The sequence below is a fragment of the Solenopsis invicta genome, chromosome 10, assembly GCF_016802725.1.
Source record: "Solenopsis invicta isolate M01_SB chromosome 10, UNIL_Sinv_3.0, whole genome shotgun sequence".
Classification (NCBI taxonomy): Eukaryota; Metazoa; Arthropoda; class Insecta; order Hymenoptera; family Formicidae; genus Solenopsis; species Solenopsis invicta.
In genome coordinates this window covers 1,765,581-1,793,006 of record NC_052673.1, presented here as the reverse complement: position 1 = coordinate 1,793,006, position 27,426 = coordinate 1,765,581, and the positions used below count along the sequence as shown (strand labels likewise).

The following is a 27,426-nucleotide window of genomic DNA, read 5'->3' as shown; positions in this document are numbered from 1 at the left end:
AGCTCGGTGTCTTGTTTCATTTATATCAGGGCGCCACAGACAGTCGATAAAATCATTATCCTTCGTTCTTTAAGACGGCTCGGCCGATAATTTTTCGCTTTATAATTTGCCGTAATCTTTGAGGCGCTTGCACCATTGTCTTGTGTGTGCGTGTATGTTTTGTTTTGACTCGTTTTATTTGGACGTGTTACCATGTGTGTTACTCGCTGGTAAACCTTTCGTGTGTTAGGACATGTTGCTAATGGTATTTACGTTGTAAAGATAGTGCATTGCGTATATTATAGTGTTTGTCCATTGAGCTCTGAGCATGTCCCTCCTGTTTTGAAGAAAGGAAATTCACATCAAAGGTAAACTGATAATCGTTTGATGATAAATTATGTGATATGTTGCTGATTTGATTGACCTGAGATTTTTTAAATGATATGGAGACATCATTAGCCTCGTCATTATTCTTGTCGTTTGATTTTCTTTTTGGTGTAATATTTCTTGCTTTCTATTCACAGATATTGTAATAATGAGTGGATTAAAGAAAACTGTTTTTCGTGACGAGTAGACACTGAAACCCGAATTTATTGGGATTCAAAAAGGCAAAGTGAAGACAGAGGCTTACTGTACTATATGTAAAAAGGTTCTACAATTAAGTAATATGGGTATAATGTCTTTAAAAAGTCACGTAAAGTCGGGAACCAAACATAACAAGCTAATGTTGGATGTAAAAAAATCTGCAAACATGCATTTCTTTACAACAGCGAAGGTAGGCCTATCCTCTTTGTGTCCAAGTTTTTTGAAATTGTGTCTTGTACGTCATTTAGTTGATATTTGAAGTATTGAGTTAGGTTTTAAGAGCTGGCAGGAGCAACAAGAATACATTTACACCTCATTGGCCATGCAGATACCATATCTGCACTCCAGTATATTGTCTTATGAGAGAAATATTTTGACATGAAACTTTGACATGTTTTATGAAGTCTCCGAAAGAACTAAATTTTGCATTTTTGCTTTTAAAAATATTATAATAAGTAAAATGATATATTTCTTGGTGTGAATATAACCTTGAAATATTTTGTTTTGTAGAAACAATATTTCGCTACGAAACCTTTTCAGCATCTTTTTTATAATTAAGAAGTTACGAAGTCATGTACAAAGCCATATTTTGCAATTTGATTCTTGAAAAATATTTCATTAAAACTAATAAAAATAATAAGCATAAATCAAGTGAGATGTGTTTGTTACATTGTTATATGACGAGAATGTTATTTTTTGGCTTTTCAGGATTCTTGTTCTTCTACATTACATGTAGATACTGATAACTCGGTTTTGAAGCAAAAAACGAATGAACAGTCTGTTCCAACTCATTCAGAGACGCAATTCATATCGGGTCTTGCTGGCACTGCCTCGCACTCAGAAACGACTTCTCTTGCTAATAGTTGCATTGACAAATATTTCTTTAAAGATGATGTTACTAGAGCTGAAATTTTGTGGTGTCTCCAAACTATCGAAAATCATGCATCTATTTCATCGGCAGGAAAACAATCCTCTCTGTTTCCACTTATGTTCCCAGATAGTAGAATAGCATCCTCCTTGTGTCTAGCTCGTACAAAGCTATCATATGGGATAGTTTTTGGTCTGGCGCCCTATTTTAATAGAAAAGTTCTTGACGCTGTTTGTAACTGTGGTCCATTTGTAGTTTCTTTTGATGAAAGCTTAAATAAAATGACACAAACCCAACAAATGGATATTGCTTTGAGATTCTGGAATAATAATAGTAATCAAGTAGAAACACACTATTTTTCTTCTGCTTTTTTTGGCCACGCTCGTGCTAAGGATTATTAAGAACTTTTAAAGAAGAACTAAAAGATTTGAATTTACAAAATTTGTTACAAGTATCCATGGACGGCCCCAATGTAAATTGGGCCTTTTTGAAAGAACTTGAATGTGATATTCGATCTACCTACGGTGAAAACAGTCCAATTTTTATCAATATGGGTTCCTGTGGATTACACATTGTCAATAACAGTTACAAGGAGGCAACTAAGTCTACTGGCTGGAATGTGATTGCCTTTCTCAGATCAGCATATTATGTTTTCAAGGATATTCCTTCTAGGAGGAGTGACTATCTGAGGTTTAATAAGTCACAACCATTACCTCTCTTTGCAAAGTTTTGTTCTGTTCGCTGGTTAGAGAATGAGAAAATAATTGAAACAACAATTAAAATAATTCCCAATCTAAAGAATTTTATTAATGGAGTTAAAGAAGAAAAAATTAAAATTATATCTAAGAGCTTTGGAACTATGAAATCATGTCTTGAGGACAAACTGTTAACTACTAAACTTTCTTTTTTTGGTTATGTTGCTCACCAAGTCACTCCTTTCCTGAAAGAATATCAATGTGAAGCTCCTATGTCACCATTTTTATATAATGACCTATACGTTATACTACATGATTTGATGTCTCTTATTGTCAAAGAGGAAGTTTTAGATAAACAAAAGGCAATTTATAATATTGATTTAAGAACAGAAAGTAACTTAATTCCATCAAAAAATTTGAAATTAGGTCATGCAGTCAGAGCTGAATTAAAGAAACTGAAAATAAGTGACAAGGAGATGATGTTATTCAAGACTGAATGCAGAGAATTTTTAGTCAAAATGTGCATACATTTGTTGAAAAAGTCTCCTTTGCAATATAGTATCTGTAAAGCAATTTGTTTTTGTGATCCTATGTTAATTTCTAGTAATTTAAGTATCAGTAAGAATAGGCTTTCTAATGCTCTAGAATTGTTTTCCGTAAGAAACTGGATTACTAGTCAGATTTGTGATAAAATTGAGAAAGAATTTAACGTTCTTTGCAATAATAAAGAAGTAATTGATTTATGTAAGCAGTTTGTTAGGGAAAATAATAGAATTGATCATTTTTGGAGAAACTTGCTTCAGGGTCGAGATAATTTCCAGAATTTGTATGTCTTTTTGAAAAAGATCTTTATTCTGAGTCATGGTCAAGCATTTCTGGAAAGAGGTTTTTCAATAAACAAGGAATGCATTGTTGAAAATCAACTACCTAGATCTCTAATATCTCAGAGACAAGTTTATGATGGTCTTAAAGCTGCTGGTGGTCTCACCAAACTTACAATAGATAAAAAGATGATTTTATCTTACCGAAATGCGAGGGATATGTATGGTAAAGCATTGGAAAAGCAGCGCTCTGAGAAAGAACAAGAAAATGCAAAAATTGCTGAAAAAAGATCTTTGTTTACAAAAATTTCAGAATTGAAGGCTAAGAAGGTAAAACTTTTAACAGATAAAACTAATGAGCTACGTGCTCTCGATGATGAAATAGCGTTATTAAGATCAAAGACATTTGAGTAAAAGTCTTGTGCAATATTTTTTATATTAACTTGTAATGTACATTACTACGTAGTATTGAAGTTTTTGTAAAGATTTAAAATTTTAGTTTTTATGTTAAAAAGCTAACGTGAACTTGTTGTGATTAAAAATGCTTTACCAAGAACATCAAAAATTTTAAGTTGTCTGTTCTTTTGTATTATAAGATAGTCTTGTTATAAGAAAGTTCTCTGTCACTTATGAACAAGCGAATAAAATAAATGATAATTTTATATTTTTGTGACTTCTTTCAAATATGTGAACCTTTATAATAGCAGATTGGGGTTTCAATAAACGATTAATAATAGAATTTAGTTTTGATAAAAACAAAAAAATATGTATTATTGAAAGTCAGGGAAAATCATAAAATTTTGTCTGGAAATCAGGGAAAAGTCAGGGAATTTTAGGATGAAAAATTTGTGGCAACCCTGTTATAGCAATGCATACGCAGCACATATTAATAAAACCTTAGTACCACCTGTTATATATTTATCTAGTCAAAGTGTAAGACACAACATTTATGGTTGAGTACAAATTATAATATTATATTATTATTAGCTTTTTATATTACTATTGTTGATGTTTGTTGGGTGTCTAAGTGTTATAGGTGAGATTTAAAAGACTAAGACAAAATGAAATTCACAGCATGCTCAATTAGAAATAGTAGTTGATATAAAAACAGTTCAGGTACTAAAAATTTTGAAAATGTAACTAACAATAAAGAATGCGCAGCGGAATTCCTTTTTCCTTTCTTCGTAGTAAAAAGATTATTTCTCTGATCAATTTTTGTTAATATATCAACATCTATTAACTCTTTAGTATTATTGCAAGCTATAAATATGTGCATCGTATATTCTTCTACTACTGTTGTTTTATAATGTAGCAAATTAAATTTTTTTTTTTTTAATGAATTGTCGCAATAGATCGTACAACATGGAGACAATCGAAGGTAGACAGAAAGAGACGCTTCTTTATATATACGATGGATACACTTATAATTGCGATAAGCGGCTGAAGAATATAGTACCTATCGATGTTCAACTCGTCGTGCAACAAAGTGTCTTGGTATGGCAAAAATTATTGATGGACAAGTGCATATTGAAACTATGCATAGAGAGCACTCACCAGATTACAAAATATTGGAAAAATATAAGTTGCGAAGCGAAATGTTGCGTTTGTCGCGAGAATCATTATTGCCATTGAAAGAGATTTTTGATAATGTGTGTCGAATGTATGTTTCTATTTTCTAGTAAACGTTGATATATAACGTTATTTTGATGTTGTGTATGGCTTTAGTAATTATGTTTTGTAGAAATGCAGAAACGGCTGTACATGTATCATATACTTCTGTAAAGTGTTATGAATCGTGAGAGAGCTAAGCAAAGACCTACTACTATATACCGCATAATCTTGAAGCATTATCTGAAAAATTAACTACTTGTCAATTGAGTAAAAATATCTATAAAGGAAAGCATAGTTGCAGAAGATGAAAGTATAGCTGTTATATTTTCAAGTGATAAACTCATTAAAGCACTTCAAGAAACGAAAGAAATGTTTGTCGATGGAACCTTTTCTGTAAGTTGTCAGATTATTATTATTTTCTCGAAATGTATTTCTTCGAAATTCATTAATTTTTCTATTAATTTATTTTAGATTGTTCCACGTTATCCGCGAATAGATCAACTTTATACCATTCATATTAGATATATGACTAAAGTAAGTTTTAATTTATTTTCCTATAATTTAAACTAAATGAAGTATGTAAAAATGTATACATTTAGTAATATATGTTTTCTAAATTTTACTTTTAGGCAGTTGGGACAATATTTTGTTTATGCAAAGGACGGACCAGTGTATTATATGAAGCAATGTGGTTAAAAATATTAGAGTTAGCTCCAGAATTGAAAATTAATGTCAGATTTATTATGAGCATTATGAACTAGCTGCTTTAAAAGTTTTGGGAAAGTTGTTTCCAAATGCTAATATTCATGGCTGCTGGTATCATTATAATCAAGTAAGTTTTATTTGACATTATTAACATTTCTCAAATATTTTTTGTATATGTATTATTTTGAAAAATACGATGAACATCTTGAAAGTAAGTTTCCCTCTCCCAAGAAAATAAAATGAAAGAAAAGTTAGAAAACTTATTTATCTTATTAACTTGATTTTTAAATTGCTTCAAGTCACCATTGAGATTTGAACGTTTGTAGTAACGTAATATTAGTTTTTCAATGAAACTAATGATATAAAAAATGTGTCCTTGAATCGGAACCATAATTTCACCTCATCTTGACTTCATCATCGCTCATAAAACTTTGGCATCCAAATCGGTCCACCACATTCCAGAAACAAATAAACGAAACATTATAATCAACCAAAATAACACAATTACTGCTTCAACAAAATCGTTGGTATATCTTAACAAGGTGGACAAGTTTGTATTTTTTTAGAAAACTTTTCAGATGTTTTTCATATCATACTTTATTTTTTTATTTTTGAAATGTGATAGATCCATTTAGATTTTGGCAAGTTTTGACAGTGGCAAAATGAAGTCAAGGCTGAAATACCGACGGTGGCTGAAATAAAATGACCCGAATCCAGGTTTCTTTATATTACGTTTTTTTTATATTACTAGTATTGAAAACTGTTACATTGGTTGCATTCAGTGAAAAATCAGTTTTGCAACTGTTGTAAGATACTTTAATACGTCTGCTGGCTTTTTCCCTGAGTTCCAGTTGAATCTAAAAGTATAAGCCAATAATTAAAGAATCTTAGAATGGTTGCAAAATTGCTTTTTCTGCTGACTGCAGCTATTATTACAAATTCTTAAATCTCAATACTGACTTTGTTGAGAAGTAACTTGAGAATCATCAGTAAAATAAATAATTTTTGTTCGATTACGGATACTATACTGAAACTGTAAGAAAATTATACTCAAGTATAATATACACGCATCGACTACACTCGACGTTTGTTTGCCACATTATCCTATTTATTATTTCAAAAATCCGTGAATTATTCCTTTTTATAATTTACATAAACACTTTATTGTGATATGAAAATTTCACTATAAAGTTTGTCAAAGAAATTTAGACAGAGAATCCTATATATGTATAGGGGAGAGTGGGGTAAATCGGATCTAGCTGCAATTTTTGCTCTTTATAAGGCGCAAATAAAGTCCCATCGTAAAACTGAAGGTGCCAATGGAAAATAATATAATTCTCTTCATTTTTGCTTCAGACCATTTTGATGTATCTCTCATCCGTGTTGAACTATAACGTAAAATGTAAAAACGCTTTATCCGGTCCGATTTTGAACTACTGGTTCCAAATCAGACCACTCCCTGGTTCAAATTGGACACTCCTAATTTTATCAACTTTTAAATAAAATTTCCAAAGATTATAATGTATTTTTTTTAGAATTAAATAAAAACGAGCAATTTGACAGTAAAAAATAAAAATTTTATTAAAAAAAAACAAATTAGTAACAGTTTATATAGCTAGACGTTTTTCGGTCATGTTATGATATTGTTATTACATAATTAGAGTTGAAATCAATAAAATTCAATTATTCTAAGTCTGATGACTAATAATATTTTACTAGTCTTGAGGCTTTCGTGGCCATTGCTATTGTTAACCGAAAGAGTTTCTGGATAGATGCCACGTGCGTGTTTGGCATTTTGCCGACGTTTCGCAAACATTGCAGCTTGCATCATCAGGGCTGAGAGCTCCGATATTGAGCTCCCTTCGGTTGTGGTGATCCTTATATATGCCCGTTGCGCCCGGTGGGGATTAGGGTGGGGAGTTTGACTTGGTCAGCCAATCGGAGCGTTTTGATTGGTTTTTTAATGCGGCGGCGGCGCGTTAAGGAGAGAGAAGCATTATTATCTACCGGCCAGCGCGCTGGTGCTCGGCTGCCACACACGCAAAGCTACGCACATACGTGTTTCGAATTTTACTCATTTTTATTTCGGTAACTGCAAATAATGGAAAATGGTAAAGGACTTTTCTTCTCAGTATGAGTGGCTCTATCAACCCACAAGAACATAAGTAAATATTTTGGGACACCCTGTATATATAAGTGTGTGTGTGTGTGTGTGTGTGTGTGTGTGCGTGCGTGCGTGCGTGCGTGCGTGTGTGTATATGTATATGTATATATATATATACCGGGTGTCCCAGACCACCCGTCCCACCCGATTTTTTCGTAAACGCGACATTTTAAAGAAAAATGTTTCAGACAAAAGTTGTAGGGTTTTAAAAGATCTATTTACTGATTTTATCAGTTTGACCTTGGATGGCGTCGCCAAGGTCAGATCAAAATAACATTAACTTTTTTAAATAGGACACCTCATTTTTGGTTCCAGAATCTAATAGCTGGTGTCAAGACCTTTCCAAAACACTATAAGAAAGTTTATTTTTGTTGAGTACTTTCCGAGTTGTGAGGCTTGAAAGTTACGGTGTACTGTTACCTTCAAGCGTCATAACTCGGAAAGTCCTTAACCAAAATAAACTTATTTATAGTGTTTTGGAAAGCTCTCGAAATCGACTACAAGAAAATGCAATGAAAAATATACCTGTTTCAGACCACCCGTCCCACCCTTTTAAAACGTAGGGATGTGCTTGTACAAAAAAATGGCTCAGACAAAATTTGCATGATTTCGAGGGATCAACCTGATGATGATCTTGAATTCGACCTTGAGATCGATCTTGGGCATAAAGGTATAAGTCAAAGTAACATTTTTAAAATGTAAAAACGAAATAATCGGTGCCGCCTGTAGGTATTAGCGTTACCTAAGGTGTACCACGTGTAGGTAACAAGATCGTACTTACACCTTATCGGGGTGCTTTTTTAAGGTGGTTCCCCTCGCCGTCACCTTTGTCGGGGTGCTTTCATAAGGTGGTTCCCCTTGCCGTCACCTTTGTCGGGGTGCTTTTTTAAGGTGGTTCCCCTCGCCGTCACCTTTGTCGGGGTGCTTTCATAAGGTGGTTCCCCTTGCCGTCACCTTTGTCGGGGTGCTTTCATAAGGTGGTTCCCCTTGCCGTCACCTTTGTGCATACGCATGTTGTTCAGTCTCGATGTTCAAAATGTCCACCACGTGCATTTATACAGGCTGTTACCCTACTTTGGAAATCATCCGTCGCCCGACGAATTTCGTCAGTATCTAGAGACTGAATGACTTGTCGAATTCTGTTTTTCATATCTTCTGCAGTCGTAGGTCGTTCGCGGTATACAAGGTCTTTTATTCGTCCCCACAAATAATAATCTAAAATTGTAAGGTCCGGTGATCGTGGTGGCCAATTATGTGGACCATGTTTACCTATCCATCGGCCCCGAAATATGCGGTTCAGTTGATGACGAGCAATGACAGACGTGTGGGCGGGACATCCATTCTGTTGAAACCACATATTTGGACGTAATTGAAGTGGAATATCTTCAAGTAAACGTGGAAGTTCGTTTTCGAGTAAATCGGCGTATAAAAAACGGTTTAAATTCTCTTGAAAGAAAAATGGTCCCACGATATGCGTATCAACAATTCCGCACCAAACATTGACTTTCCAGATACGTTGATGATCCATTTCTCGATACCAATGTGGATTCTCTTGTGCCCAATAACGAAAATTATGTGTGTTTATTTCGCCGTCACTTTTAAAGGTGCACTCATCAGAAAATAAAATACTTCTATGGAAATTAGGTAATTGTTGAGTAATCCAATTACAGAATATCAGTCTTTGTCTATGATCGTTCAATGTCATGGCCTGGTGAAGTGACATTCGATATGGATGGAATGAATTTTCACGAAAAATTCGACTGATCGTGCTTCGACTTATTCCACTATCTCTTGCTCGTCGCTTTAAAGAATCATTCGGGGTTACAAAGGCAGATGCAATTACATCAGGTGCTCTTACTGAACGAACTGATCGATGAATTTGCCTTCCCTTATTATGATCCGGCTGAACAATACCTTTTACAATTATTCGACGTTGTAAGCGACTGAAAACTTTGCGCGAATGTGGTGTATGATCGGGATATTCATTTCGCCACATTATTTCAGCTGCTCGAAAACTTCCAGCTCTACCCAAAACTAACATCATTAACGCAGCTTCTTCGTTCGGGTAAGGCATAACTACAAATTACGCTTACGACCGGATTGCTTATTAGAAAACGTGAATTGGTGACGAGTTGCGTAATATTATGAATTCTAAGCAATGACTTTTAGGAGTGGTATGTAAGGGTGCTTTTTCGTGAAAATTACTTTATTGCTACAATAATCAACATTAAATGAAGATTAATATTAATAAATCAAGAATAAACGGCATCATAGAGCTGTACCGAATGTTAGAGATCTCGGTAATTAGGTATCTTCAAAACTCTACGCGTAGGACTATAGGTACACGCACCGGCAGAAATGGTGTCTCTCGACGCTAGCGCTCGGCTGCCGCACACACGCGGAGCCGCGCTCGTACGTGTGTCTAGGCTGCGCGGCGACGATCGGGGTGCGGGCGGAAAGTGGTGGGGGGATTTACGATAGTGCATCCTCCTCGCTCGACGCTGGGTCGAGAGAGAAAGCATTATTCGACGTGATACCATGGGCGAAGTCGGTGTCCTCTGCTTATATTTTTCATTGCATTTTCTTGTAGTCGATTTCGAGAGCTTTCCAAAACACTATAAATAAGTTTATTTTGGTTAAGGACTTTCCGAGTTATGACGCTTGAAGGTAACAGTACACCGTAACTTTCAAGCCTCACAACTCGGAAAGTACTCAACAAAAATAAACTTTCTTGTAGTGTTTTGGAAAGGTCTTGACACCAGCTATTAGATTCTGGAACCAAAAATGAGGTGTCCTATTTAAAAAAGTTAATGTTATTTTGATCTGACCTTGGCGACGCCATCCAAGGTCAAACTGATAAAATCAGTAAATAGATCTTTTAAAACCCTACAACTTTTGTCTGAAACATTTTTCTTTAAAATGTCGCGTTTACGAAAAAATCGGGTGGGACGGGTGGTCTGGGACACCCGGTATATATATATATATATATATATATATATATATATATATATATAAGAAATATAATTATTCATATTTAATATTTTAGGCACTTTTACGTAAATGGAATTCTTTGGAGCTAACAAATACATCAAATACAGTGTTGTCTATGGCTATGACTTTTCCATTACTTCCAGAGGACTATTTCGTACAAGCAATAAAACTTTTGCATGATAATTGCAGTACATATTCTAAACATAATGAAATTATGCAATTTTTGGCATATATTGAAAAAACTTGGTTACCAAAAGCACCAAAAGTTAGCGTGTATAATTGTCCTGTGAGGACAAATAATTTAGTGGAAAGTTTTAATAGTACCTTAAGACGAAAACTGGGAGCACCTTATCAAAATTTATGGATCTTTTTAGGTAGTTTTACAATCTAATTACATGAATGTTCATTCTATGGAATCCAAGTTAAAATTTATAAATGTTTTATTCATTTGTTGCGTTGTTTATTTTTATTTTATTGTATTTTTCATACATTAGTTTTTGCTCTTTTATATTTCCTATGTTTCCTTTTAAATCAGAAATTTTTTCTTTTTATATGTGTATTATTTAATAAAATCTGTTTTAATTTTGGACCAAGAAATTCAATTTGAACGTCTTCAATATAATGAAAATGCGACTAATATACGTGCTCGAAAAGAAAAAGAACGCGATTTAAAGATAAAAGAAGTACAAACGAATTTAATTTTAGGAAGGTATTACAGAATTAAATTTAAAGATATAATGTATTATTTAAAAAATTTATATAAATAATATAATCATATTCGATAGAAAACTTCGACTGATATATAAAAACACAATATAACAATCGAAATGCCTTATTGATCATAGCTAGATATTAGAGCTGATATTATATTTATTGTGTGAATTGATATTTCAAGTTGACGAAACTGTGCATCAAATAAATTTTCGGTCCTAAAACACCATACTAAATTGAAAGAGAAATAGTAATATTACGTTATTAAATTGAAAGTCAATTTAATAACAAATGATGCTAATGAGCATCAAAATGTGAGAATTCTTTCCTCTTAAACATAAGCCTCAGTGATTGAGTTGGTTAAGGCACCCGCCATCGAAAGTTGGCAGGTCCGAAGTTTGAATCCCTAGCAAAGGTATTATTTTTCACAACAAATTCTTTATTGTTTTTTAAGAGGAAAAGGTTTTCATATTTAGATGCTTGTTAGTATTGTTATTATTAAATTGGCTTTCAATTTAATAACTTAGTATTATTATTCAATTTACAATTAAAACTATATGTTAAGATCGAAAATTTATTGAAAAGGAATATAAAATCACACAATGAATATCAGCACTAAGATCTAGCTATATATAATAAAGCATTTCGATTTTTTATATTGCGCATAATTTAGTATTACAAATGTAATAATATATGAATATTACAAATATAATATACAAATATAACATATCATGCACTCACTTCATTTATAGATTACCACTTGAACAATTCCTAAAAATATTCACTGGTATTTCTGGAACTCCTTTGTACAAACATAGTACAAATGACGAAGGTTCGTACAAATAATGTGATATATTTAAAATTTTATTGTTATAGGTATAACATTTGATATTTACAGTAATCATAATTGACTATTTTATTACTATATTTTAGACAAAGAGAATGTACCTATCACGGAACAAGAGAATAAAAAAAAAGAAATTTTTACGAATGTTTGGTAGTGTTGTAGAACTTGTGCGCCGGTTGTAAGCCAACGCGTTCTTGCCCCAACGTTATATTGCTAACGGGATGCACCGAGGGGGCAGATACTCGACACGTGGAATTCACCAGTCGAAATAACAAGATGTTCAGTTCCTTATACCAGGATTTATTGCGACTATCCAAACTTCGACCGCTCGTCAAAATACAATGTCGTACAGATAGGATGTACCGGTCCTTTACAGCAGCAGCGGAGTGTTTGTGTAACTTGCGCGGAGAGGAAAACGAGAGCGGACGTTTCGAAAAGATCGCTCTATTCATATCGTTGTTTTTTCCCCCCCATCTTTGTCTTGACAAATTATATGGGACTTACTCTCGACAGACAGATCATACCCCCCGATTGGCTGTGGCCAAATGGCCGTTACAAGTGCGAAACATCCCGCCCCCCTTGAAGAGTATGTCTTCAAAATCAACGTCGCGTTATCTCGACTCAACGCAATTGATTATCCATATCGCATGCAAATTCAGCTACGAAATCTTAATTTTAAAAATACGTTTCACGTAATCAAGACGTCGATAAATAACGGAACGCGCGCTAACGTGAGACGATGCAAAATTCAAGTAAGCGTGTCACGCAATAATACAAAGAAATAAAAGGTCACGCGTGTGACAAGACAAAACCAATAAATAAATAAATAAGGTCATGTACACGCCAGCGCGCCTCATGAAATATACAAAGAAGCATAATGGCAACAAAATGCGCACGTCGAATAATACAAATAAAATAGCAAAGCGCCAAACAAACGAAAAAAAATGTTCGGGTAAAGTTAGTCGGCGTCTCCGATGGGAAGTACTGCAAGCTTTGTCAACGGCCTCGTGAGCTGTCCTTGTCCAGTCCGCAACGTAGCCGTACGAACGATACCATCTGCGCCCGGATGTATTTGCGCTACTCGGCCTAGGAGCCACTGCAACGGCCCCAGTCCCGGCTGTTGGATTAGTACGAGCTGGCCAATTTTCAATTGCTCGCCTTGATTCGCCCTCCACTTCCTCCTTTCGATGAGGGTGTGTATTTGTAGAATGTAGTGACCGGTTCAAACTCGGGGATCTCAGGGGGGTGCGGGGAAGGGGGGGAATATTTCGGGTCGCGCCGGGGGACCTAACCGGCGATAAGGTCCCGCGAGTGGACCAAACCGGGTGGAGGAGGGGGAGGGGGGCTTAAAACGGGGGCACACGTGTAAACATAACCGGTAGTTCTGCGTAATTAATGTTTAAATAAACAGTGATAACGATTCGAGGATCATGTTCTTAACCGACTCCTTTGAAATGTACCGCGTGGAGGCAACTGACCATTTAATGTAAACATGGACCATGTACTTGTCACTCTGTTTACATAAACATAATAAATCACACCGCGAGGAGGTGTGTATGACTGTACTTTTGAAATCGGAAATGTCTGTCATCACGAGGGGGATAAGCGATACGATAGCGAATATTTTGTGGGGTGTGCGCGGCTATTTCCGCGGAGACCACCGCCGCCGCCGCCGCCGCTGCCACCCGCTGGCGCTCAATTTTCTCGTACATGGTCAAGCGTGTGCTTGCGCGTTTAGTCTCCCCCACCTCGCCACGCTTGTTTCTTTCGCGCGCCTCCTTAATGTCTACTATCTCGCATATTATTTACTAAGAAAATAGGAAACAATGAATAAGGATAGATTTTCAAATACATTTTAAAGAGTTTTTTAAAATCCTTTTTTATTGTTCATGTAATGCTTCGTTCACAATAGTATCAATAGCGTAAGATATTAATTTACACTCAATTTGCGAACTCTTATCGTAAAATTTGCGCAATAATTCTGTCGCGTCTGGTTTGTTCATGGCAAAGTTTTGACGCAAAAATGTTACAAAATGTTTAAATTTCTCAGTCGCAGTTGCAATGCTTTGATGCAGCGTATAATACATGTGCTCGACACAATGTTCCAGGTTGAATATAAATAACATAGTTGCAGGTTTTAGGTAAATACAAGCATCGCGCAACGATAATTTAACAATATTTTCATCGCGCAGTTTTACGAGTTGCACGGTAAGGTCATGAATCGGTAACGATGGTGCTTCGGTTGACTGGACGAATCGCTCGAAATCCGCACGTTTATCTAACAGAGCTCTCCACGTTTTATAAGGTAGAACGATCCGGTTGCCGCGTGTATCGCCGAGCGATATCTCCACGGAGCAGGAAACAGATCCAACGTTGATCGCTACATCAATCCATTTGTAGGAAGTTGATGTTAGCGCAAACCTTTTACCCAAAATACGCGGCGTATACCGCGATTCCAAAAACGTGCTGAAAAAAACGGAGAGATGAGTAAAACGTACAATAAATGTATAAAACGTAATTTAAATATAAAGATACTTACGATCTCTCGCACGCTTCAGTCTGGATTGGAACGTAATAGTTTGCCATTGTTTATACCGAGAGAGAGATGCGTTGTCTCAGAACCGTTCAAACGAGCGACTGATTCAAAACTGATTATAAATTGCGACGTTTGTAGGAGGATTAAAGCTTCTGCAATTGTAAAGGAGTGGGGGATACTTTTCCCCTCTATCAAACAATTTCATCATCATCGTTATCGCTCGAACGTGTCACGACACGTTTTCGCGGTCTGGCAACGTTGTACATGAAACGTGAAACATGACGTACATGAAACGTGACGTACATGAAACGTGAAACATGACGTACATGAAACGTGAAATATGAAAAAAACGTTAATCTAAACATGAAAAACGTTAAACTAAACGTGAAAAAAACATGAAATAACGTTAAACTAAACATGATAAACGTTAAACTAAACGTGAGAAACATGAAAAAACGTTGGAGAAACGTAGATGTACATGAAACGTGAAACATGACGTACATGAAACGTTACGTACATGAAACGTGAAACATGACGTACATGAAACGTGACGTACATGAAACGTGAAACATGACGTACATGAAACATGTCGTACATGAAACGTGAAACATGACATACATGAAACATGACGTACATGAAACGTGAAACATGACGTATGTAAATGAAACGTAAAACATGACGTACATGAAACATGACGTACATGAAACGTGAAACATGAAAAAACGTTAATCTAAACATGAAAAACGTTAAACTAAACGTGAAAATGAAACACGACGTACATGAAACGTGAAACATGACATACATGAAACGTGAAACATGACGTACATGAAACGTGAAACATGACGTACATGAAACGTGAAACATGACGTACATAAAACATGACGTACATGAAACGTGAAACATGACGTACATGAAACATGACGTACATCAAACGTGAAATATGAAAAAAACGTTAATCTAAACATGAAAAACGTTAAACTAAACGTGAAAAGAACATGAAATAACGTTAAACTAAACATGAAAAACGTTAAACTAAACGTGAGAAACATGAAAAAAACGTTGGAGAAACGTAGATGTACATGAAACGTGAAACATGACGTACATGAAACGTTACGTACATGAAACGTGAAACATGACGTACATGAAACATGAAACATGACGTACATGAAACGTGAAACATGACATACATGAAACATGACGTACATGAAACGTGAAACATGACATACATGAAACATGACGTACATGAAACGTGAAATATGAAAAAAACGTTAATCTAAACATGAAAAACGTTAAACTAAACGTGAAAAAAACATGAAATAACGTTAAACTAAACATGAAAAACGTTAAACTATACGTGAGAAACATGAAACGTGAAACATGACGTACATGAAACGTTACGTACATGAAACGTGAAACATGACGTACATGAAACGTGACGTACATGAAACGTGAAATATGAAAAAACTACCCATCGTCTCCCGTAGGAGAGCCGCTTCGTCCCTGTCTCCGCTGCCCCGCCCCTCTACCGGTTAAAGGAGCTAGCTGGCCGCGTGCGAGCGACGATTTCGCGTTTCGGCATGACCCGTTCTTGCGTGTTGTGAAGCCGTGTTTAGAGTGGAAGAGTGAACCCGGAGACGCGACCGGTATTATCGCGTCTGGCGCCCAATCTCGCGATTTGGTGCGAGCGTTTGGTGTTGCTCGGTTCGCTCGTCGCTCCCGCGCGTTTTCGCGAGTTATCCCGTTGTTTGATCGCGTACTTCGCCGTTGCTCTCCGGCGTCAGGAAAAGTACGTGACAAAATTTGGTAAAACATGACGTACATGAAACATGACGTACATGAAACGTGAAACATGAAAAAACGTTAATCTAAACATGAAAAACGTTAAACTAAACGTGAAAAAAACATGAAATAACGTTAAACTAAACATGAAAAACGTTAAACTAAACGTGAGAAACATGAAAAAAAACGTTGGAGAAACGTAGATGTAATGGAGGGGAAAAAAAAAATGTATCTCGTATATTACATATGTTTATTTATGCAATTGTGTCCACCAATTGTAAAGTTTGAATACATTTTGTAAAGCACAATGTTTATTCGTACGGTGTTGCCCACATTGAAAAGTATTAGCATCATCTAGATTATTCAGATTATCCACGTCTTCGTAATCCACATCCAGGCTCTCGATGTATGCCTATTCTCGCCGACTGTCCAGAATCAATTCTCCCAGCCATTCTCGTTTCTCATGTCCTTTGACGTATACAATCTCCTTGTTGTCAAAATTTTCAGTACCCAATACTGCAGTTGTAATCACTTGTCTCACTTTCCGGTACGGAACCATCCGTCGGTGCCCCATCTTAGCCCATGATGCATGGCAGTGAGCCAGGAGGCGCAAGATCTTTCGGATTTCATCAGCCAATCCCATGGCTGGGGGCTGTCAAAGATGTAATGCGCGAGAACGTTTCCCCCTCTAAGAGCAGCAAATTCTTTTACGACGAAACCTCTCAATCGTCCAAGGGGGAAACCTTGCAGATCCACGAACGTCGGCACGGACATGTCGCGGTCGAAACGAAGACTGTGGTCTACGTCGATGTATCGTATAATATATAGGTATGCGTGGAATTAAGTGATTTTGCGCACAATGTTTGTCAACGGGTTGTACTGAATCACGCGATCGTGTATTATCAAGCAATAGGCACTAGTATTTTCTGGTACGTTATCCTTTGTCTCAAATTCCAATCGCACGTCAACGGTTGCGCTCTTGATTGATTCAACTTGCCGACTACAATCTATTATTATGAAAGGACCGTGACGTATAAAATTTGTCACTGTGAGATTCGGCTCGAGATACTCGTATCCGAGATAAGTTTTGCAGAAACGTGCATACATGTCGTACAGAATAGCCCATCTATTTTTACTAATATCTAAATTCATATCTTCATAAGGATAACTATCAGAGTTCAAGTACAGTTTCACGTTGATTAAATTGCAATGGTCGAATCGGCTCGTGTCCTCGGACATGACGTTTTTTCGACCGGTTTGCAGAGCAAAGATGACATATCGCGGCTTCTCGAGTTGAGTAGCGGTCTTGATAGCCCACGAGTGCTTGGTCGTACGTTGCAAAAGCGGATACTCGTAAAGATCCCACGAGCGAAAAGCCATGCTGAGGTATCGTCCGCTCTCCAATGTGCGCAGCATCGAAAGTTTATTTATTTCATTCAGTATTACGTGCGGCATTCGCCACTGAATCTTAAACAATTCTATCACAGGCTCTACCGCTGAATTGCCCTTTAGGCAATTGTTATCGTTGCGCGCTCGTATCAAGATCAATTCGTGACGATCGTTGATCACTACTCGACGGTAATCCTCGCAGAATCCCAACAGCACGTAAAGCGGAATGCAAAAGTTGAAGTAGCCATCAGTAGTCAACTGTTCTTCCCAGCCAGCATTTCGCAAAATCACGCTTTTGTCGGATGACAGCGTTACATAGTTTTTGAGTGAGCTAGTTATACCCACGTTTCTATTACGATCAATCTCGACACCGTCGAGTTCATATCTTATCTCATCGAACATAAACGCAACACAATTATTTCCCAAAACCACGTCACCGCTGACCTCCTCAGGTTTCTTCTTTTTTGTCAGCCTCCCTTCGACATATAGAAAGCTCTCGTACGGCAATGTATACAAATCCTGTTGCTGTATGGGTATTCTTATCTCGTCGCTGTGCCCGTACGTTGTGTTTGCATACGGCGAATAAGCATGGGTCTCAATCTTGACAATTCGATCGTCAAAGATTGGCTCGTCTCCGATATTTAGAATATCAGTCATTTTTTCTTTTTTTTTTTTAATCAAGATTGTCGTACCGCGAATCCCAGTGATTGTAAAAATTTAACGTTTGATACACTGAGCTTCTTTCGCTTCTCAGTTGATCGAGTCGAATTATCAATCGATGATGATGATGATGATGATGATGATGTCACCGGTCTTGTAAAGAATGGGTTATCTCTCTGTGCTCGCTCAGCTCCACTCACAAGCATCTCATGTGTCGCGTTATCGTTTTCGAACGTGCAACCTGACGGTAATTTCCTCCCCTCGAAAATCCAGCAATCGTCCGTTTTGATCGACAATGCGTATGGTAAGATCTGTAACGCTTCGTATGATCACTGGCAAGTAAATGACTGTTGCAGGCCTTTCACTGAGCTTATATCCTGAAGGCATGCTCGGAGAAAATTCATGGATCGTATGCACACGCGCACCGTTATTGTATGCACCTGCGGTGATACTACATTCGACGCGGATAATATTTACGTTCATAATATTAATTGACATGTCCGATTCGTGCCATCTACGTGGTTGCAGTATACGCTTCGAGAATCCCAGCAGCGATCCAATGCTGTTGGCTTTGTTAAAGTTTATTTTGTAAGCGCATTTAATTTCACATTTCATCGTGTTATGATTAGCTCGAATCACTATCGCTTCCTCGCTCTCATCATTGATCACGCCGATATCGCCGCGGACAACTAGCGTGTCACCGGCATCTGGCGCGTTGCGTCGTGGACGTTTCTGCGAGATTGCGCGCTTCAAAAATTCGTTAATGGCCGGCAACTCGTATGATCCCTCGGGTATCGTAATCTCCACATCGTCTTTGCCGAAATAAAATTTATTGTTTGAGGCATTTACGTTCGGTATCGTGTTATAAGTTTCAAAAAGCGTTAAACCGAGTTCGTATTTGGCATCGGTCAAATCTATCGCCGGAGAGTAATTTGCAGCGAGAACGCTGCTCTTTCCGCTTAGCGTTAACGTAAACGACATGATGGAAAAAGCGTTCGACGAATACTGAGACACCTCATCGATGTTTTTAAAAGTCAACAGTTTGTAAAAATCTCAGGCACATTTGTCCGCAGAAATTTTGATTGTACGTCTGATAGGACGTTTGATTGTACTCTATCGTAACATTGCTTCCGAAATATCGCACCAACTCTCGAGGCGGTCGAAGATTGCCAAAGCTGTCGAAATACACAACGCGGTTGCCCCTCTTTGCGTAAGCCACCCAGTGCGTGCTAGGGCCCGTGGTATCGTCCAAATTAACGATACCGCTCTCGTTTCGACGTACGCCACTCGTCGGTAAAGCATTACGCATGTACACACCTCTAAAATACGGTATGCGCATACGTCTCGCCGGCTGGTTCAATTGCACGTCGGTGGTCACGCCCGCAGGCATTTTTATCGTCTTTTCGACGTTTTTTTTTTTTCTCTTAGTTGATACGCCCTGTCCGCGTTTATACGGCCCGAGATAAATTCCTCGTCCGTATTTATAAGGTGTCAAGTATAGACCGCGACCTTGTTCCATCGCGCGATTGTGACGTTGCAGTTCTTCAAGTTGACGTCGCGCATCTTTGCGGGCGCTTACCGCTTTCGCTACATTTGCAGCTCCACCGATCAAAGATCCTAGAACGCCCAACTTTGGCAGAATCGGTAACATGCCGCCTCGTTTTGCCGACGAAAGTACTCGTTTTTTTTTTTCGTCGTCGTCGTTTTCCTCTTTCTCGTCTTTGCATTCATACCCATGCCGATCTTGGTCTTGGCCTTCATCGCTGCCCAGATGGCTGCAGCGGCGGCTCTCTCGCCCAAAGTCGAGTCTCTCCCGGTAATGCGTTTCCGTGCTGACGCTGCGAGTATATCGTCAGCAGCGTGTCTATCGACGAGTTCGTTACTTTTAGAATACGCAATATCGTGTTCGCGGCACGCTGCGTCCAATGGATTTACGCCCGTGTCGCCTCTGGCTAATCGTTTCTTCAGCCGAGTGCCCGGACCGCAAAACTGGTAACCGGGGATATGTAACTCGAAAGGAAGCGCGTTTATCGCTCGATTCAGCAAACTTCCGGTTTTGTTCGACACTGACATTCGCTGCAATCTTTTATCCTCGGTGCAGGGCCGTCGATGTGCGTACGCTGCCAAGGTTGATTATAATGCTCGTCGCAGCGACGATAAATTTGAACTACCGGGTCCACCTGTATATGTTTCGGAAGCCGTTCACAAACGTGGTCGATGTAATTACCGCACACGCGTAACAGTACGACTTTAGGTATATATTGCAACTGCTCAGCGCTTAGGTCCAGAATATCGCTGGGATGTGACAGCGCGAGAAACATTTTTGATACTGAGCTACTCAAGATTTCACACATCTATAAATAGGCCCTCGACGCGTCACGCGAGTTTAGTGTGAAACATGAAATTCGTGCGGCAGTCGCTGATGATAAGCGTCACAAACTGCGACGAGAAATTGCGAATGATGGGGGACAACGCGCAGTTGCGGAAACACGGTGAAATGCTGCCGAGTACCATCCGCGCAATAATTGCGGGACCATCTTCGTGCGGCAAAACTAATGTTCTGATAAGCCTGCTCGAGAGTCCGCATGGTGTACGTTTCGAGAATGTTTATATTTATTCCAAGTCGCTGCAGCAGCCTAAATATCAATATCTCGAAAATCTGTTGAAATCGATCGATGAAATCGGCTACTTTACGTTCTCCAATAATAGCGACGTTATTCCACCGAGAGAGGCGCTTCCGAATTCAATCTTCGTCTTCGACGACGTTGCGTGCGATAAGCAGGATGCGGTGAGAGAATACTTTTCAATGGGCCGCCACTCGAATGTCGACTGCTTTTATCTTTGTCAAACGTACGCGAGGATACCTAAACATCTGATACGTGATAACGTCAATCTCCTAATTCTGTTTAAACAGGATGGTACCAACCTCAAACACGTTTACAACGATCACGTAAACATCGACATGTCGTATGACGAATTTTGTGCTTTGTGCCGTGCTTGTTGGCAACAAAAGTATGGATTTCTAGTGATAGACAAGGACAGCGCGCTTAGTAACGGACGATACAGAAAAGGATTTAACGAGTTCGCGGTACCGCAAAACGATTAGTCATTATCGATACGTCAACGTTGAACGTTAACATGGCGGAAAATAACAAAGATATACGCAAGCGTGAGCAACTCGCGAGAGAGATTGAAAAAACGAGCGATGCGATCCGCAAGAAACATCGCGCTTTAAAAACCGGCAGGATCGAGGAGGAAATTGCAATGGAGAGACGTTTCAAGCCCATCGTCGCACCTCTGAAACAGATTGCCGAGGAATCTCAGCCGATTAAAAGAAAAGAAGAAATCAAGGAAGAAAGAATAATTAAGAAAAGATCGATGACGATGACGACGATGGTGCATCTTACGAATTGTCGAAAGCAACATCGAGCAAAAAGCAACGTTTTGAACAAGCGTACGACGCAATGGATTCACCAGCGATAACGTCAACACCGCGTACGATGATTGGTCCTGCAACATTAACTAACAAGGCTCTCGAGAACGTTTTCGAAACCACAGACGATTCGTTTGGAACGTCTGTTCAACATCAGATGCAAACGTTGGAAGGTCGAAAAACGTTGTCTGAGCATTTAGGCCCGCTCAAAGTACATCGGAGATTTCTTCAGCGGTGGTGGAAAAGAGAAAATTATAGACACCGTGTATGGTGTTCGTCTCGACAAGGATGGAATGATGCTTGGTAATAAAAAGTTTGACGTGGACATCAATGATAACATAATTATCGATGGCGTGCGATACGCTGGCACACCTGGTCTTTACGAGTTGATTTTTAAGAGACTCCCCGATGATTTTCTTTATAAGGAGGACGATTTGCAAAAGTACAAGAGCATATTGTTGACTACAAACGTACATAGACGTAATTACACCGCTGAGAATCGACTACGAGGCAACAAAGGATACAAGTATAGATACGTGATCGCACCATTGATGTCAATCGAATCTACACCAAAGAGAACGAATAAATCCGGAAAGGGATTACCTCGCGCTATGATACTAAACGACAACGCGATTGATTACGTGCACTGGGACGATCCCAACGAATTAGTAGATCGTCTACTATTGCTAGACGCTTCACATCGAGCGGGCAACGACGTTCACGGCAACGAGATGTTGTCCATCGTGGAAGAACTTCGTGAAGCTGGCATAATTATAAATTAAATCGTATACCCACGAAACGAGTCAGACGAGAGGTTGATTTTGTTTGAGAAGGACGTGCGATAGACGACAAAAAAATGAGCAGTAATGAACGTCGAAAAGACGGTTACGAACGTTTAACGAATGACTTTGAACGATTCTTAAATAAAAATCGGACGTTTCAAGAACGGTTGTCAGACAATTATCGATCGGCTCAAGATCGCTATGAAAAGACACGAGTGAAGGATGGTTATCGAATGGCCGTAGATCGAGTCAAGAATGAGTATGAAAAATTATCTAATCGACAGAAACCGGAAGACAAAGAAAAGTTATTAAAGGAAGACAGAAAATACTGATAAATGGAGAAAAAACGTTTTTTTTTAAACAAAGTAGAGGAACTTTGCAATGCCGACATTATAAATTACATCGTGTAACCGCTAAACGAGTCAGTCGTAATGCAATTCGTTTACGCGCCGAAATATGAGTTCATCGAAGAAAACAATAAGCTCCGAGAGGCAACGAATCGTCGAAGAATTACACGCGTCAGCTAGACGCAATTTTCCTAGAAGACGTATTATAATCAAAGGATTCAACGATCTTTGGCAAGCTGATATCGTCGAGATGCGTCCCTATTCAAAGTATAATAGAGGTCATAATTACATACTTACCGTCATCGATGCGTTGAGTAAATACGCCTGGGCAGTACCGCTCAAGAGCAAGGCCGGGCGCGAGACGGCTGACGCAATCGCCAAGATAATTCGAGAGAGCGGAAGATGCCCGAAAAATTTGCAAACGGATATGGGAAAGGAATTTTATAACGCCGATGTGCAAAAAGTCTTGAAAAAGCATGACATTAATCATTATTCTACATATTCGGTTTTAAAAGCATCGATAATAGAGAGATGGAATCGCACACTTAAGAACGATATGTGGCGTATGTTTACACTTAACGGGTCGCACAAGTGGGTCAACGAGCTGCCGCGTCTGGTGTCGGATTACAACAACCGCAGGCATCGTACTATCGGCATGCGACCAGTCGACGTTAATTCGGAAGTTGCTGAAAAACTCCTGGGCACTGTATACTCTCACATAAAAATCATGGGACCCGCGAAATTCAAAGTAAACGATTCGGTGCGCGTGAGCAAGCACAAAACGACATTCTCTAAGGGGTACACCTCCAATTGGACCACCGAGGTGTTTAAGATCGTTAAAGTACAGCGCACTAATCCCGTAACTTATCTCCTGGAAGATTATCGCGGTAAACAAATAGCGGGTGCCTTCTATGAGTACGAGTTGCATCGCATGACTCATCCAAATGTATATCTGGTAGAGAAGATAATAAAGAAGAGAGGAAACAAGGTTTACGTCAAGTGGCTGGGATTCGATGATTCGCACAACTCATGGATAAATAAAAAAGATGTTATTTGATTTATTTCAATTAAATATGTATACGAGGTGTGTTCAAAAAGTATCGCGAATTTTGAATTTTCGCGGGTTACGTATATTCGAATTTCGATCTTTTTGTGGCGTTATGTTGGTACTCATGTCTCTCACTTATGCCGACAAGCTCGGCCATTTTGAATGTTCACTTAATTGTTGACAGCTGCTTTGCTTGCACGTGTTTTGGATCGTCTTCGATTTTTACCTATTCAAAAAAATGGATCAAAGGACCTGTATCAAATTTTGTGTGAAAAACGAAATTAAGTGCGCGGATGCATTCCGAATGTTGACTGTGGCATACGGAGAAGCTACCTTGGACCGAAGCAACGTTTATCGGTGGTACAAAATGTTCTCAGAAGGCCGAGAAGATGTGAACGACGAAGAGCGTGCCGGACGCCCGAGCACTTCAACATCAGACGAAAAAATTAATGAAATGGAGAAAATGGTATTGGCCAATCGTCGTATCACCGTTAGAGAAGTTGCTGAGGACCTAAACATATCGATTGGCTCGTGCCATTCGATTTTTATCAATGATTTGGGCATGAGACGGGTCGCCGCGAAATTCGTACCAAAATTGCTCAATTGCGACCAAAAACAGCATCGCATGAACATTGCTAATGAGATGTTGGACTCTGTCCGCGACGACCCAAATTTGCTCCAGAGGGTCATAACTGGTGACGAATCGTGGGTTTATGGTTATGACGTGGAAACCAAAGCTCAATCATCTCAATGGAAGCTGCCGCACGAACCAAGACCGAAAAAAGCGCGCCAAGTTCGGTCGAATGTGAAAGTTTTGCTGACAGTTTTCTTCGATTGCAGGGGCGTTGTGCATCATGAGTTCTTGCCACAGGGTAGAACGGTCAATAAGGAATATTACCTGCAAGTTATGCGCAATTTGCGCGAAGCAATCCGCCAGAAACGCCCGGATGTGTGGAAGAACAAAAATTGGCTTTTGCACCACGATAACGCCCCTGCTCACACATCGTTGCTTGTGCGCGACTTTTTGGCCAAAAACAACACACTAATGATGCCGCAGCCACCGTATTCCCCAGATCTGGCCCCCTGTGACTTTTTCTTGTTCCCTAAACTGAAGAGGCCCATGAAAGGACGACGTTACGCTACGCTTGACGAGATAAAGACGGCATCGAAGGAGGAGCTGAACAAGATAAAAAAAAATGATTTTTTGAAGTGCTTCGGAGATTGGAAAAACCGTTGGCACAAGTGTATAATATCTCATGGGGATTACTTTGAAGGGGACAAAATAGATATTCATGAATAAATAAATAATTTTTGAAAAAACACAAAATTCGCGATACTTTTTGAACACACCTCGTATATATTTTATATCATATAAGCATTTACAAAATATATAAAATGAATACAAACAATTTTTAGGTCTTTATTCTTCTTCTATCCTTATTAATACAAAATGTCATATAAAAATTTTTATTAAAAAACGTATATCTAAAATTTGAAAAAATATCAAAATATCTTATTCATAAAACGTCAAATATATATTAAGCGTGTAACATATATGAAACAATACATAAGATGTATAAAATGAAGCATACAGTATATAAAACGTATACAAAGTATAAAGTATGAATAACGTACTTATATAAAATATTACTAGCATATTAAACGTGTAAGAAATAAAAAAAAATGTAATACAATAAAAGATTAAAATGCATAATATTTGTAAAAATGTGAGAACATCTTATGATTATAGCTGTATCTGCCAATGTCCCCATGGTAATGTATTTGTTAATGATGATGATGGAACAAGGTATCTTTTATCATCATATGGCGAGAGCGCCATTTTGGATTCTGAAACCGTAAACACTTGATGCAACTTCGAACGTATGCACGATTGGCTACGAGTTAATTCTATTTCATCGTTCAAACATCGCATATAATCTTCAAAAGTAATAGTTCGCGCTACTACATTGTTTTTCACACCTTTCGCTTTTTTGGTATCCTTTTTACCATCTACTTTGATCGCGTACATCTTTGCTCTAAGCCCTACAAATTCGGTCATGATTGCACCGTTGTTTTCATCTTTCATTAGACTGAGGACTTTTTTATTCGCGAGAGGCATACCGTACGGGTTGTCTGCGGGATAATCGCTTGTATCATATCTCGCTATATCACGTTTCATCGTTGAATAAATATCATCGCACTCGAGGAAATAAACAAGACTATCAGTATCTGAATATAACAATTTGCATTTGTCTTTATATAGCGGAAACATATATTCGTGATGAAATTCGTACAAGCAGATTTTTGATATGTCTAAGTATGCACATACCCACATAAATCGGCTTGTTAAACTTCACCTCGAGTTTACGCAGTTCGACGGCAACTAAATTTTCCGCAAAGACGCTGCGGCTGTGAAAATTTGGTTTAGCGATTATTGCCTCTGCACCGTAACGTCCTTCCCATTTTGTCAATAATTTTACATCTACGTGATTACGTACGTTTTCCATAGTTTTTCCAAACACGGCGTTGTTCATCAATTTGTACAAATTCTTTTCGAAATCATTTTTTGCGCTCATTCTAAATTTTGTGTTCAATTCTATATAATCGCGAAGCCATGGAGATTGAGCAAACTGTAATACGCGATGAATTTTTGTTACGCTAAGCCCATTGCGCGTGCATTGTTGCAAATAACGGTAATGTATCACATACCGCTTTTTATCGTACAACGTTGCGAGAAGTTTTTTCTGCCGTGATCCTGGCGGTTTATCGTGTGTAGGGCAGAAAGGTAAGTCAGTGTGTCGATCGTGCAGACATTGTGGATATGTGAGATCGACTTCTAGCACATACCCAGTGGGCGAATCCGAAGCGATCGCGTTTACGTCAAAATTGTCAACGTTTTCGATCCATTGAAACTCACCGTATGGTAATGGTTGACACATCGCAAAACCATACATATTGTTTATGTCAAAATACATTAGATAAGACGATGGTTTCGATGGATCGTAAGAACGCATGTACTTATTATTGGCTTTAGCATATCTACCGGAGCATTGACTCAAACCACCGCGTATACCGCGTTCTATAAATAAGATCATGTCTATCGGTGAGCAACTCAAATCTTACGCGTGTTAGTTTCAACATTGCATCCCAAGTGTAGCCTGGCAATGTGTAATAATGCGCGGGATCAAGACCATAACTATTAATGCTACTTTCGCGGAAGTTTTGAAAAATATCAGCCAATAATAAGACATCGGTCTTGAGATATAGATCGCTGTATTCACCAAGGGTTTTGATTGAGAACCGCTGCCAAACTTTCTGAGCATGAGCATCATCTGTCTGTGATACCGTCTGCTTGGTAAGAGAACTATAAAATGATTCACGCGGTGGCAGTTGCGTTTCATACAGTTTGTCAACATTATCCACGTATTCGTATGGAAAGACACCTTTGCGTGTCAACAATTCAAAGTCTTCATTT

The 27,426-nt window shown here is 38.3% G+C and overlaps 2 protein-coding genes across 2 annotated transcripts in view; one reads left to right on the top strand and one right to left on the bottom strand.

The window, feature by feature from the left end:
• The first annotated feature begins 299 nt into the window (after positions 1–299).
• On the top strand, positions 300–1,833 carry LOC120358857. The gene is made up of 2 exons (XM_039454475.1): positions 300–754; positions 1,273–1,833. Exons 1-2 carry the CDS (start codon positions 647–649, stop codon positions 1,831–1,833), a joined length of 669 nt encoding a protein of 222 aa, XP_039310409.1. The 5' UTR covers positions 300–646.
• Positions 1,834–5,992: 4,159 nt separating this feature from the next.
• Positions 5,993–27,426, bottom strand: part of LOC105198907 — a 28,899-nt gene continuing 7,465 nt past the window's right edge. Inside the window, exon 4 of the mRNA XM_039454474.1 lies at positions 5,993–6,121. Within this exon, the coding sequence (XP_039310408.1) occupies positions 5,993–6,121 (129 nt within the window). The remainder of the gene's footprint in view (positions 6,122–27,426) is intronic.